At 33.9% G+C, this 14,374-nt stretch overlaps 1 protein-coding gene across 5 annotated transcripts in view; it reads right to left on the bottom strand.

Moving 5' to 3' along the window:
- The window catches only part of SLCO5A1 (solute carrier organic anion transporter family member 5A1), a 411,786-nt gene that overhangs the window by 94,921 nt on the left and 302,491 nt on the right, over positions 1–14,374 (bottom strand). For all 5 annotated transcript variants that reach the window (XM_074207458.1, XM_074207462.1, XM_074207460.1 and 2 more), the window contains one exon: positions 1,887–2,098. In XM_074207458.1, coding sequence (XP_074063559.1) covers positions 1,887–2,098 — 212 coding nt within the window. The remainder of the gene's footprint in view (positions 1–1,886; positions 2,099–14,374) is intronic.

The following is a 14,374-nucleotide window of genomic DNA, read 5'->3' as shown; positions in this document are numbered from 1 at the left end:
ATGAATACTATTGTGCTATAAGAAATGAACAGAATGGTTTTAGAAAAACCATTGATGCAGAGTGAAATGAGCAAAACCAGATCATTATACACAGTAACAATATTATTATAATGATCAACTGTGAAAGGCATGGCTACTCAAATCAATACAATGATCCAAGACAATTACAAAAGACTTATGATGAAAAATACTGTCCACTTCTATAGAGAAAACTGATGAACTCTGAATACAAATTGAAATTATCATTATTTTCACTTCCTTTTGTTTTTCTTGGTTTTTTGTGCCATGGATAATATAGAAATATAGATAATATATAATATAGAATGTTTCACATGACTACACATGTATAATTGAAATCATATTGCTTGCCTTCTTGATGATTGGGAAGGGACTGGTGGGATAGGAAATAATTTTTTAATAGTTAAAGATAAATAACTTTTAAAAGATTCATTGTTTAAGTATAAAAAAATTTATCACAATATTAATACAATTGAACACAAGTGATATATAAAGAATATCTAAGAAATGTATGAGTAGAAAAAGAGGTGGATCAGTTAAGTACTTAGAATGAATAATAATAAATGTACAATTCAAGTACCATCCAAAAAGGACCTCTTGGGTAATTCCCATTTATCATATGTAGGAAAGAACATGCACAAGAATGACAAATGTTAAGTAACCATAGATAAATTGCAATCTGTACCAGCAACTTAATATTCATATCATTGATATCATAATCCATTGATGGCATAAAATAACTGAAATTAAAATGTACAAGGTACTATGCTAAGGCCCAGGGATAAAATATGAAGAATGTTAAATAAAATATTCTGATGTCCACTTCCCTTCTATCTCTCTGAGATGGATGGCATTGTTGCCTACCTTAGAAACCAGGAAGGGAAACTCAAAAAGTTTTTGTTCTAGACTAATTAGGGGAAAAGTAGATGTGGGAATTAACAACATCAAAACCATAATGACTCAAAAAGCTGTTTTATTCATTTTAACTACCATTGTTTTTTAAATTCTAGTTCTTTAATACGAATTTCATCATTTAAATGTTTCTTAAATGTCATCACTGAGTCAACCATAGTTAATATTGCTTTACCATATAAATATTTGATATATTAGCTATTCTTCAAATATGGCTGGAGTCAAACAAATTAATTATGGACATTAATATGGAAATATGTTTAACATGGTTAACTTATTTAGATTGCTCTCTGTCAGGAGGAGGGAGGAAGGAAAGGGAATGAAAGAGAAAATATAAAACTCAAAATCTTACCAAAAAATGATTGTCAAAAACTATCTTTGCATGTAGTTGAAAAAATAAATAAGTATTTTTTAATTAATTATGGAGTGGAACACAAAGGCTCATGAAGGGGCAGTAAATGAATAATTTATAAGTCACTCAGATTAACAGATATTTTATTAACATCAAACCCCTGGATACCAAGGGCTGATTTCTGACACATAAAATTTTTAAAGTTTCTTAGCCTATATATTTTCTTATCCTTATTTAGTCTATATCTTTTAAAAATTTAAAGAACTGAGATACAATAAGTTATTTAAGATCTCTGGAATGATCTCAACTCATCTCTTTAAAAAAAATCTCATTTAAAGCCTAAATACATCGGCTATTTCTGTATATTGAAGCATGATTACAGGATTTTAATAGTATTTACCAGTAGATATAATTTTAACCAATTTTACATTTAAATAGACAAAAAGACACATTGACAAATATGTATTTTTAATCCATATATTTCTCTTAAAGTAGGTAAGCACTATGTAGTCAAAATAAAGAGTTCTCCAAAGCATGTGGGAATGGGCATAGGTTCAAATACTCCTATTACTAGATCACTGTTTCTCTGAAAAGAACACTGTACCTTTTACATTTTTTCCAAATGTCATAGAAGAGGCAACTCCTTCTTGCTCTCTGTTATTTGATTTCTCTTTCATAATCTCATCTTCCTCATGGGAAACATTATCAGAGGACTTTTTCTTTTTCTTATGTCGAGGTGGAAGCTTCTTTGGGAAAGCAAACATTGGGAATATCACAAGGAGCATTGCAATGGCACAAAGGAGGAATCCACTCCACCTAAAAATCAAGAAACATGAAGAGCCATTTATGCCTTATGTGAAATGAAGGGTGAACCAAGTAAGAAGACAGAACAGAAGTGATAAAACTTTAAAGAGATTCAAAATAATTTATCATCATAGATCAACAGCTTAAAGGGGGAAAAAATAGCTAAACTTAATAAGAGAAAGGCTTCTCTTGTTCTGCATAATTAATGGAAAGCCTACTCATAATGTCAACAATTAAATATCAACAGTTAAACACTATAGCAGTCCCATTGAAATTTTATTCTATTCAATATTTCCAAAGAACATTAATAGAAGTCCAAAGGTAAGTCACCAAACTAATCTTCCACTCCAGTCCCATTCTAACTCCGCAACAAAACATGAAAGTGACTCAGGGTTCTCAAAGCTATGCCAGTTGAGTGGGGGGGGGAATGTAATATAGGGTCCCATACCCATCATTCTTGGAATTTTTCCCCAAAAACCTCCTTGATTCATTTTCCCCACATCCAGTGTCTCCCTTATGCTTCCATTCAGGGCTTTCCCTGGGAACATCAGAATTTCTTTCCCTCTGAAGGCTTCAAAAGGCATAGAAATCTTGTAAGATGCATCAGTAGGCATACTTCCACCAATATAATTGTTGGTCTCTTTTTAAGCTCTGGGAGATAGGAGGGAGGCTGCCAAAGAAAATTTTTAGAAATTTCATCTTATGAAATACAGGCTACTATAGAAATGAGTCTTCTATCAAATAGGTGGAACAAAACCATTTCTGATATTAACAAAAGGCATTATTTTAACCTGCTTGTTTATGTTTCTTTTTTACTTTGATAAGAAGAATCTGTTGAGTAATCAAAGATTCTAAAAGACTAGAGATGTAAAATGCCACCTACATTGAGAGAAAGAACTATGGAGTCTGACAGCAGATCGAAGCATACTATTTTCACTTTTTAAATTATTTTTTTTCTTTCTAGTGGATTTTCCCCTTTTTTTCATTCTTTCACAACATGACTAATATAGAAATACACTAAATATGATTGTGCATGTGTAATCTATATTGGATTGCTTGCTGTCTTAAAGATGGGAGAGAAAATGGAAGGAGAGAGAAAATTTCATAAAAATAAATGTTGAAAACTATATCTACATATAATTGGAAAAAAATAAAATACTATTAAAATTCTTAAGAGTTTGTCAAGCACTTACTATATGACCTGTACTTCAGAGAATTAAAAAAAAAGTATAGAGTGTAGGCCCTGCCCTCAAGTATTAATAGCAATTTAATAAAACAGTGAGAAGAGTAAAGAAGATAGTATTAACATATGGGAGGAAAACCATAATAGTAACTAATATTTCCAGAATGCTTTAAGGTTTCCAAAAATAAACTTAAATCTGATCCTTATAATTGAGTAAAATAAGGCTTAAAAGAAAATAAATGAGCTTTCCCAGGGTCACCCAGGTAACAAGAATCTGGGGCAGAATTTAAACTCAGGTCTTCAGGTCTTCCTGACTCCGTGTCCAGTATTCTTTGCACTCTGCCATCCTTAAGTATAAATACTTAAGGATTTCAGTAAAGGAGCAAACTACAGTCCAAGGAAAAGCTTCAATAGCAAAGAATTTGACTGGAGAAGATTTAGATTCTGTTTTCGTGTTTGTCCTTCATTTTTTGAATACAAACATGAAATCAGGGAGATGAAGACATGCAAATGAATTTGGATTTAAGTACCAAGGTTTTACAGAGTCGGGACTTAACTTTCTCCTTCGGATTCATCTGGATTCAGTTGCAAGATATATATCAGCACAACAAGAGATGGCACTATACGCAGTGAGAGTTCTTGGTCTTTTTAAGCTAAGGTCTTTAACAGGTCTCAATTTGACTGAGGTAATGCCCATTCAGTGGTTAAGGTAAGGTTAAAAAAAGAGGCAGAAGATGTTCAAAAAAGAAAAAAATTGGGGCAGGGAAGACTCTCAGGGTTTCTGGTCAAAACAGAAACAATTGCTATTTACATTCACTCTGGGTCAATCAGTCTCAAACAATTCTTTCTATACATAAACTGAACATCATTATCATGCTTCCACTACAAATTATATTCATTAAGAAGTGGTTTTTTTAATACTCAAAATTTTTCTAGTAAATTCTTCATTTTTATCAATCATCTATCACCTACTATGTCCCCTAACTGTGCTAAATATACAAATATTTGTAAACAAATATAAAAGTGAGATAGTCTTTGCACTCAAGAAGATCATCATATGTATGATCAAAGAAGCCTAAAAATCAAAAATAATGCCACAATAATATGTGTCAAACTGCTCCTGAAAAATCTTGTCTCTGGGTAAGCATTTCTTTCATCACCATCAGCACCCCCACCACCCCCACTTTCCTCTCTCTTACAGATCTTAAGAACTGGCCTGCTTGCTTTCTTCTGATTATCTTTACATCTCTTCCCTCTGACTAAAGATTTTTTCTCCTTCCTGGCCCATTTCTGCAGAAGTGAAACAGAAGTGAAAATTCTCCCCTATTTTCCTGCTCCTGCTCGCATTATAGCCCTTCTAAGATTTCCTAAGGGATTTTGCTTTAAGTAATTTCGAGTAACTTTAAGAAAAACTTCGAAGATAAAAATAACAAACATGAGGAAGTTACAAAGTTATAAAAGGTTCTAAAGCTTTCATAAAAGTTATCTCAGATATTCACTGGAGTATAAATATATAATGATAATCTCAGTTCCTTCATGAATTCCACATTCATGTCTTCTAAGAGCCAGTCATTCTCAGACTCCTTGTCTATTAATTATTTTAGATGGATAGATAAATTGTTTTTGGGTTTTTTTAGGTTTTTTTTTTGCAAGGCAAATGGGGTTAAGTGGCTTGCCCAAGGCCACACAGCTAGGTAATTATTAAGTGTCTGAGACCACCAGATTTGAACCCAAGTACTCCTGACTCCAAGGCCAGTGCTTTATCCACTATATCACTTAGCCGCCCCCATAAATTGTTAATAGACATGGTACTCCTGAGTCATATTCCTTCAGGAAGGAAAACATCATTCAAAGTTGCATCCCAAACCCCTTTCTTTCCTTCAGTTCATGCTGTATAGGGAAGACAAAGATGAATAAAGATGCTCTCACAACTCACAGTTATATAGAACTAAATGTAATGTTTTCAAGGCAGTTTGCATTTATTATCTCTTTTCATCCCCACCACAGCACAAATATTCTTAGCCTTGTATCAAAGATGAAGAACCAAGGCTCAAAGAGGTAAATTTGGTCATGGTTGCTAAGCAAAGTGTCAAGTCTTGGATTCAAATGTTCATTTTCTAACTACAAATTCCAACTTCTGTTTTACCACATAACTGTCTCTTACTATAAAGGAAAATTCCAGGTTTCTGTTTATCTCTAGCCCCTAGTTGCTCATACGTCCTCCCTCTACTAAAAACAAAACAAACTTGCTTTGTATTTCTTTCATATAAACTTATTTTGAATATAGTCATATGTGTACATATTTTCTCCCCTGATAGAATGCAAGGTTTTTGTTGGCAGAGACTTTTTCTTTGCTTTTTTTTTCCTGTTCCACCAACTTCTAGCATGATGTTTGGAATATATAAGCATATTTGCTAAATGTTTAACTGATATCTCAATTATCTCCCTGCTTCACATAATAATAATAATAATTAAAAACTCACCCTTATATGGAATTTTAAAGTTTGCAAAACTGTTTTACTTACGCAGTCCTGTGAAGAAGCTAGTATCCTATTAGCACAGCATGATGAAGAACCAGTCTTGAAGCTAGAAAGATCTAGGATGAAGTCTTGCTACTGACACTACTACTTGCTACTGTGGGACTATAGATGAATCATTCAACCACTTTCTTGAGAATTTAAATTTCATAGAAGGTGCCAACCTGCATTGGTAAAGAGGACTTTATCATCCGGGGTATCCCTATAGCACTAAAATCCCAGGTCCAAGCCTACTCCCTATCTTCTATATAAATGAGAAATTTGGAGAACTGAGATGGCATACACAATCAGTGTCTGTAAAATCCAAACCCAGACTTTTCACATTCTATTAATGATACCACACTTCCTCTAAAAAATAACAACAGTTCAGTCCCACTATGAGCAATTAATTCATCTTTAATTTACTTTGCTGGATCTGAAGATACACTCTAATTATAAATGTGTATCAGCTAGAAGAAACATGGAAATTTAGAAATTTAAACATGTTGGAACTTTCTCTAATAAATTCCCTTTTTGTCAATCACTCTTGGTTCTGGAATTCCATCAACCATTTCAAAAATGCTTTAATGACTCTTATGGTCTCATCTACTATGGGCACTCCCTCCAATGGTGAAAATCACATTCTATCCATGTCTTCTTGTCTTGAATGATTCTCATTCATGTTCTCCCATGATCCTCCATAGAAAAGCAATCCAACCTTTGGAATGGTATAAAAACTGTTACTTTCTGCTCCTTTCAAGGCTCCTCCACCACTGTGACTGAAGTAGAAGTAGGTCACATAGAATGAAGAATATTATAACGTTTTCTTTGGGTTAGCATGTCAAAGGATTCTTCACCTAGAGGCAAATTCATAATGAACCTCTTTTTACTTAGCTAGGTTGATTCTCAATTATCTTGATCAGTCACTAGAACTATACTTCAAGTCGTTCCAACATGGTAGAACATGTTAGAGCTTAGGGTCTCTTCATATAATTTTCAAGAACCTAATTTTCCTCACACACCATAATGAGGCAGCTTGAAAAAATATATATTATTCTAAGAAATCCCTAGAAAAAGATGCTGATATTTGAAGTTTTGTAGCTGAATCATGTTATGCATTTTCAAAATGTCACACTTTCAAAGTTTATACTTGTATATATATTTTGGATTTATTTATTTGTGAATGTATTATTTCCATAATAGAAAGCTCCTTGAAGCCATGGACTAATTTATTTTTCTCTTTGTATTCTCACTGCCATAAAACTATGTCTGGCACATAGTAGGCACCTAATAAATACTTGTTATTTGACTGAAGGTTTAAAATTAAATCTGAGACTTATTAGAACTTCTTAGACAACCGGGGAAAAAAAATTTTTTTTTGAGACTCAGTTTTGTTATTTCACCCAGTCATTATTTTGTCACTTCATTGGAAATTAAGTGACCACTTATGGGCCCAGCACCATGAACTAGTCTCAGCATTGGAACTTTGACCTTCTCTATTTCTGCCCTGAGCTAGTTTATCCCTTCTTAAGTATCCTAGTTGCCCCTTCCTGGAGGATCATCATATTGGTAATATACCTACTGTGACCCTTCCATCAAAACTCTCAAACCTAAGCAGTCCAACAGACTTATAATAGAAGAGATTACAGGCATGCACCACCATGCTCAGCTCCAAAACAGTATCATTAAAACAACACTGCTGATAAGTTAAGTTTCATTGCTGGCATCTGTCATGTGGTGATAGACCTCTGCAGTCATAGATTTATTTAAAAAAAGCTAAAAATGAACCAGGAGACAAAAGCCTTTTAAAGTGTAGGGGGGAAAACTTGTCCTGGTTTGCATTAGTGAGAGGGAGGTTTCACTATATCTTCTTCCTTTCCCCTCTAAGTTAACCATATGACCCCCCAAGAAAAAAGAATACAAGAAACAGGTGCACATTCATAAGACATAGGCACATAGTTAATTTTTCACATATAAAACATACTATCTGTTCATAAAATGATTCTCACAAAATCTACATTCACTATGTAAATATAATTTTGGTGAAGAATTGAATAGGAGGTGTTTTTTGCTTCATGTAATCAAGGTAAGATAAAAATACAAATTTTTTAAATATTTTTACAATGGAGAAATCTGATTTTCTCTCATTTCAGCTGATAGAATAATGTCAGAGATTTGTATTAGAATGAGCTTTTAAAAGGATTAGAAGGATTTACCATGAAGACCTGCAACTACTAAGTAGAAATAAAGCAATATTTACTTTTTATAGACCCCAGGATCAAAAGGAAATTAGATTTAAATATGACATATAAAATATCTATAATATTGCAGTAGGAATGTGTGTATGTCATATATGTGTGTGTGAGTGTACATGTAATCATGATAAAAAAAATAAGACAATTCGGGGGCGGCTAGGTGGCACAGTGGATAGAGCACTGGCCCTGGAGTCAGGAGTACCTGAGTTCAAATCTGACCTCAGACACTTAATAATTACCTAGCTGTGTGGCCTTGGGCAAGCCACTTAACCCCATTGCCTTGCAAAAACTTAAAAAAAAAAGACAATTCAAATAGAAATTCTTATTTATAAGCAGAACAAAGTTACTTATATAATTTAACATTAATACCTCAGCTTTTCACTTTGGAAGCTCACTTTGGATATTATCATTCATCACTTATATTTTGATAATTATTATACTGATATATATTGATAATTGTATAATATGATAATATTACATATATAATTATTAACAAAATCACTTATGAGTCAAATCGACTTCCTCCCAGCTCAATATAATATGGAGGAGTTATAGCAAGGAGGAGTCCCCATCTACATTTGCTGAGCAATTTATACCATTCATTTATACTCAGTGCAATAGAGTCTGGTATTAGCAATGATAGCAATGGTAGCAAAAGCAATGAAACATTTACTTCTGCTGTTCCCTTGGGATTTTTTTCCTCCCTCTGGCTCTCTCATGCAATCTATGCCTGGTCTTCCCCTTCATATTTTATTTCTTCTACCATCTAAAGCTAGCAAAGAACAAATCTGCTCATCCCAATTTCCTCTTTCCCCAGTCTTCACTAATTCCCTTATGTTTGATTGCTATAATACCACTTTCTTGGTCCTCCTATTTACCTGAGTTTTCTTAATCTCATTACTTGCTCCAGGTGGTTCTATTTTCACTAACTAGAGATTTATTTTGACTGTGATTGAATTCACAGGCCCAGGTATTATTTTTGTTTGTTTGTTTGTTTTTCTGGGGGGGGGGGGTTGCAAGGCAATGGGGTTAAGTGGCTTGCCCAAGGCCACACAGCTAAGGTAATTATTAAGTGTCTGAGGCCACATTTGAACTCAGGTACTCCTGACTCCAGGGCCAGTGCTCTATCCACTGTGCCACTTAGCCACCCCATATGAATTTATCTTAACAGATTTTATTGAAATTTGTTTTTATATTACCCAGATTTCCTCCAAATTCTTCCTTCTTTCTAAAGATTCAAAACAAAGATTTTTTCATAATGGAATGAGATAAAAATACATTCAAAACAAAACAACAACCTAGGCTTCTATGCAAAGTTCTCTCCCTATAAACCCTGCTACATCTGCAGAGGTATAGGGAAGGGTGTTTTCTTCTTTCTCATATCACTTTTAATAGGAAAACTTCTGCTTAGGAGTCTCCAAATATGGGAGATGTATTTTCAGTTTCAACATATAGCAATAATAATATAATAATAATAAATCTACTTCCCAAAATTGCAAGGTTTTTTTCTCTTCTTATTTTTGCCATTGCTCTTAATTTCTTACTCTAACATAACAAAGGCATATTTTTAGCATCCAAGCTGAACAAATGGACCATTTCGAAATAACTACCACTTTCTAGTGTCATTAACTACACATCTTTTAGGTTAATCAACAAAGAAGGCAGCATGGGACAGTAGAAATAAGTCAATTTGATATCCGAAAACCTGGGTTCCTTTCTCAGGTCCAACCACTTACTATTTCTGTGATCTTGGATCTATCATTTAATTTCTCTAAGTCTCAGTTTTTCTCAAACTGGATTGGACTAGCTAACTTAAAAAGGTTATAGCTCTGATTCTGTGATCCAATGAACTATATGAATTAATCCATCAGTTTCCTCTCAGATAAACTATGGCTATATGTATTTGTCTACAGACATATAACTATGACTATGTCTAAGAATCTGGAAAATATGTGAAAGGGGAAGGCTAATCATGAGTGTGGAAAAAGCAGTCGAAAGAGCTAGGTTCACATAGACTATCCATAAACTCAAGATAAGCTACCAAACCAATTAGTGTTCCTGAATCTTCAAAAACACTTGAGGAGGAACATTATCAATAATGACATATGTCAGAACCAGGACCTTTCCGCAATATGAGCAGAAATGATGTTTGACCTTCATTTCACAAGAGGATTAGAGGAAATGCCATGACAAGCACATGAAATGGATTGGGGGGGGGGGGGCTGTGCTAAGTCTTCAGTCTCACTTTCACCTCCAGAGCCATCTGGGTCCAGTGGCCAGATATGAATCAGGACAACTTGAGATGGCCCTGGATGTGAAGCAATCTGGGTTAAATGACTTGCCCAAGGTCATACAGCTAGTAAGTGTCTGAGGCTGGATTTGAACTCAGATCTTCCTAAGTTCAGAGCTGGCACTCTACCCATTGCACCATCTAACTGAAGAAATCTGACCTCAATATGTTCTCCCATGTGACCCTCACATGAATATCGGTACTTGTTTCAGCACTAAAGAAATCCTGTAATACACCCAGAGTAGTGTGCCCTTTATCTGGAAGTACCAGAAAAGTCATGATTGGCATTCATACATTAACTGTGCATCTAAAACCCAAGACAACTATAATTCAGCTCTATCACAAATCATATTCTTCAATAAATTTCAGGGCACTATATTTGAATTTTGCATTAAATTTTGCCTTCATCTTTTAGTGGCACAAGGTAAGATTTAACAATATAACTCAGATAATATAATATAAAGTATTTAATATACCTCAAAATGCTCTATCAATCTTAACTTCTATTATTTCATGCTTAACACAGTACCTAACACAAAGTACGTGCTTAATAAATATTCTTATTAATATTTTATTATATTTTAAACCATTAACAACTTGATTGCTCCCCAACCCCAAACTTTGGAATTAGCCCCATAAACCTACAACACTCCTTAATCATATTACTTTCTTTTTCTGACTTCTCCATCACCTGGTATCCTTCTACTTTATTGCATTATCTGATAGTCATCCTTTCAATCCTCAAGGCAAACCATCCTCTCCTCCTTCATATTCTCTGAGCTTTAAACCTGTGCTTTATTGTCCCCTCTGCCTGAAATACTCTACCCCCAAATCTGTTGAAATTAAGTCTTTTCTTCAGGGGTCAAATCAAACACTAACTTTCATGAAGTCTTCTCTATTCTCTTCACACTCATAAATAGCCTTTCTTTCCATAGCATTTTTCAGCTTTCTAATGAACTTTTAAACTGTATAATAAGCACTTCTTTATAGTGATTGCATGCATTCTCTATAGTCATTGCATATATCTCTTTCCAATATGCAGTTTCATGAAGGCAAGAATTATGACTTCATTATATTTTCATCTCCCTAGGTACAAAGCAGTGCTTTGCACAGACTAGTCAAATAATAAAGGATTGATTAAAGAAATCTAGAACCAAGATCACTTGACTCATATAGCAACAAAAACACTGTCTCAACCATAAGGCAAAGTGTCATCAAAGAAGCATCTCTAGTCCACTAAGTCTGTTGAGTCTTCTTCCAACTGGCTTATTTGACCCTGGATTCTAAAAGGAACAACTAAGGCATGAGAAGATGGGGGGGGAGTGTTGGAAGAAGAGGAACTATGGTGCTAGGGAGCTAGAATTATATAGATTTAGATATGGAAGGGACCTTCCAGAATATCTATTCCAAACTCTTGATTTTATCATTAAGGAAACTGTAGCCTAGAGTGGTTAAGTGACATACTTGAGGTCCCACAGATAGTGAATGAAAGAATGAATTTAAAACTAGGACCTCCAACAACAAGGCTAGTGTTCCTTCCACTGAATTAGTGTTCCTTCCACTGAGCTGCCTCTCAGCTGAGAGTGGGGTGGTGAAAAAAAAGGTCAGAGATAAGATTACTGTTTTAAATGGGCAGATTTTTCTTTATAATTTTAATGCAATTTTTCTCTCATTTTCTTCCCCATCCTATCCCCCAAAAAGGAAAATTTGCTAGAATTCCAAATCTGGTCTCAGCTTTCCAAAAATCAAGTCTGAAGGTAAATATATATTTTCCCCCTTTCAACTACATATTCACTTTACTTGAAAATACAGATGCCATTGTAACAGAGTCATGTTATATCTTTTTTCCTCAGAAAAATTCATTCAAGATACCTCTCATGCAACCTCAAAATCCTAGCTCCTCTTCTGTACTTCAAATTAATGTGAGGACATCCATCCCACCCACCTCCAAATTACATGCCAAAGAAACACTTAAATACTAAAATATTTAACTTTCTATGTTGAAAATCCAATATGCTACTATCTAATTCCTGCCAAATATCCTTTGTCCATGGGTGGCTGGTCTGTGTTATCCACTTTAGATTAGCATTGCATGAGGATGTAATCTTTCCTTCATTTCTTTGAAAAATATCCATAATGGCCTTTGTGAAGATCTTGATCAATCCTGGCACATAAGTCTCTGATATTCAATAAAGTGAGATGCACATAGTTCCTAATTGACCTAAAATTCTAGAAACAAAAGGCTAATCTACTTCAAATTATACAGAATATTCCAGAGCCACTTCCAAATATATTTGTTATACTTTCTCATTCCCAATTTCATCATCACTATTCCTTTTTTACATTTTTAGCAAAAAAAGAAAAAAATTTATTCATCTGAAAAATTTAGTTATCCATTCAACAACATTTCATTGAGTAAGTAAGTCTCCAGGGCAGTTAGGTGAAAAGTAGATAGTGCACTGAACTTGGAATCAGGAAGACTCTTCACGTGTTCAAATCCAGTCTCAGACACTTAGTAGTTACATGACCCTAGACAACTCATTTAAGCCTGGTTCCTCATCTGTAAAATGAGCTGGAAAAGGAAATAGCAGACTACTCCAATATCTTTGCCAAGAAAAAACTCCAAATGAGATCACAAAGAGTAAGACACAACTGAAATGACTAAACAACAACTATGAGTATATCCCTTTGCTAGATGTTAGGAAAAAGTACAAAGAAAGTAAATTTTCAAAGCTGGAAAAAAAATGAATAAACACAAGAAACTGCTAGAAAACAACCTTTGGGCAATATAGAGGTTATTATAGAGGTTGCAGTACTTTAAAACTGGGCTAAGACTTATGAAACAAACAGTACCATATAAGCACTAGTGTGAAGGTGTACACATTGTACAAGGTTTACATTATAAGCAGTAAAGAATTTTAAAATATAAGAATTTATACACATCCACAAGAGTGTTGTCAATCTTCCAAGTAGTTACTTTAGAAATCCATATGCTTATTTCAATGCTGTAACTATTGCTCCAAAAATTTTTTTAATTTTCTTTTTGTGATCTAACCTTCATACTCCTCTTAATATGGACCTTAAAGGAATTCTAAGATCTGGGATGCATGCAGAAGAGTAAATGGTCAAACTGTATGATTCATCTTATATTTTATTGGTCAATGGGGCAGTTAGCACAGTGGATAGAGCACCAGTCCTAGAGTTAGGAGGACTTGAGGTCAAATCCAGCCTCAGACACTTAATAATTACCTTTTGACCTTGGGCAAGTCACTCAACCCTATTTGCAATATATATATATATATATATATATATATATATATATATATGCATATGTATGTGCATATATATAGATATATATTTTACTGGTCAAGTAGAGGTGGGACTAAATTGCTGAAGTCCATCCCTATGCTATGATTCTATGATAAATACTTTATACTTCTTAAGTATTATTTCTTTCCAAACTAAAGTTAGATCTTATAGTAAGTTCTTATTCCTTTTCACTCTGTACCTCTAGGCTCTTATGCACTCTATTGAATTCTATCCTCTGACCTTGAAGCTTCAAGAAGATAAATGCCTAGACATCCCCATTTAGGTTTCCACTAAATGATGATGATGATGATGATGATGATGATTTAAAATTTTACATTCATTTTTAAGTGCTTTTTTAAAAAAAATCATTTGATCCTTATAACAACCTTATGAAATAAGCAAAGCAGGAATGGTTCTTCCTATTTAACACATGAGGAATGATAAATATCTTGACTCAAGTAAACAACAAATGGTAAAGCCAGAAATACAACCCAGGTCTATGGCTCCTGGTCCATTTCTCTTTCCTTACAAGTAACTATATTATATACAGAATTTTAAAGAAAAAGTAAATTACATGATTAAAATTGATATACATTTAACATTGTTATAATTATTATTATTAGATTGCTTTCTATCAGGGGGAAGTAGGGGAAGGGAAGAAAGGAGAAAAATGGGAAACTAAGAACCTTACCAAAAAAGATGGTTGTAGAAAACTAACTTTGCATATAATAGGAA

This window comes from Macrotis lagotis, chromosome X (genome assembly GCF_037893015.1).
Source record: "Macrotis lagotis isolate mMagLag1 chromosome X, bilby.v1.9.chrom.fasta, whole genome shotgun sequence".
Lineage (NCBI taxonomy): Eukaryota > Metazoa > Chordata > Mammalia > Peramelemorphia > Peramelidae > Macrotis > Macrotis lagotis.
The sequence above is the reverse complement of the archived record's forward strand: the minus strand, read 5'-3'. Positions and strand labels throughout refer to the sequence as shown.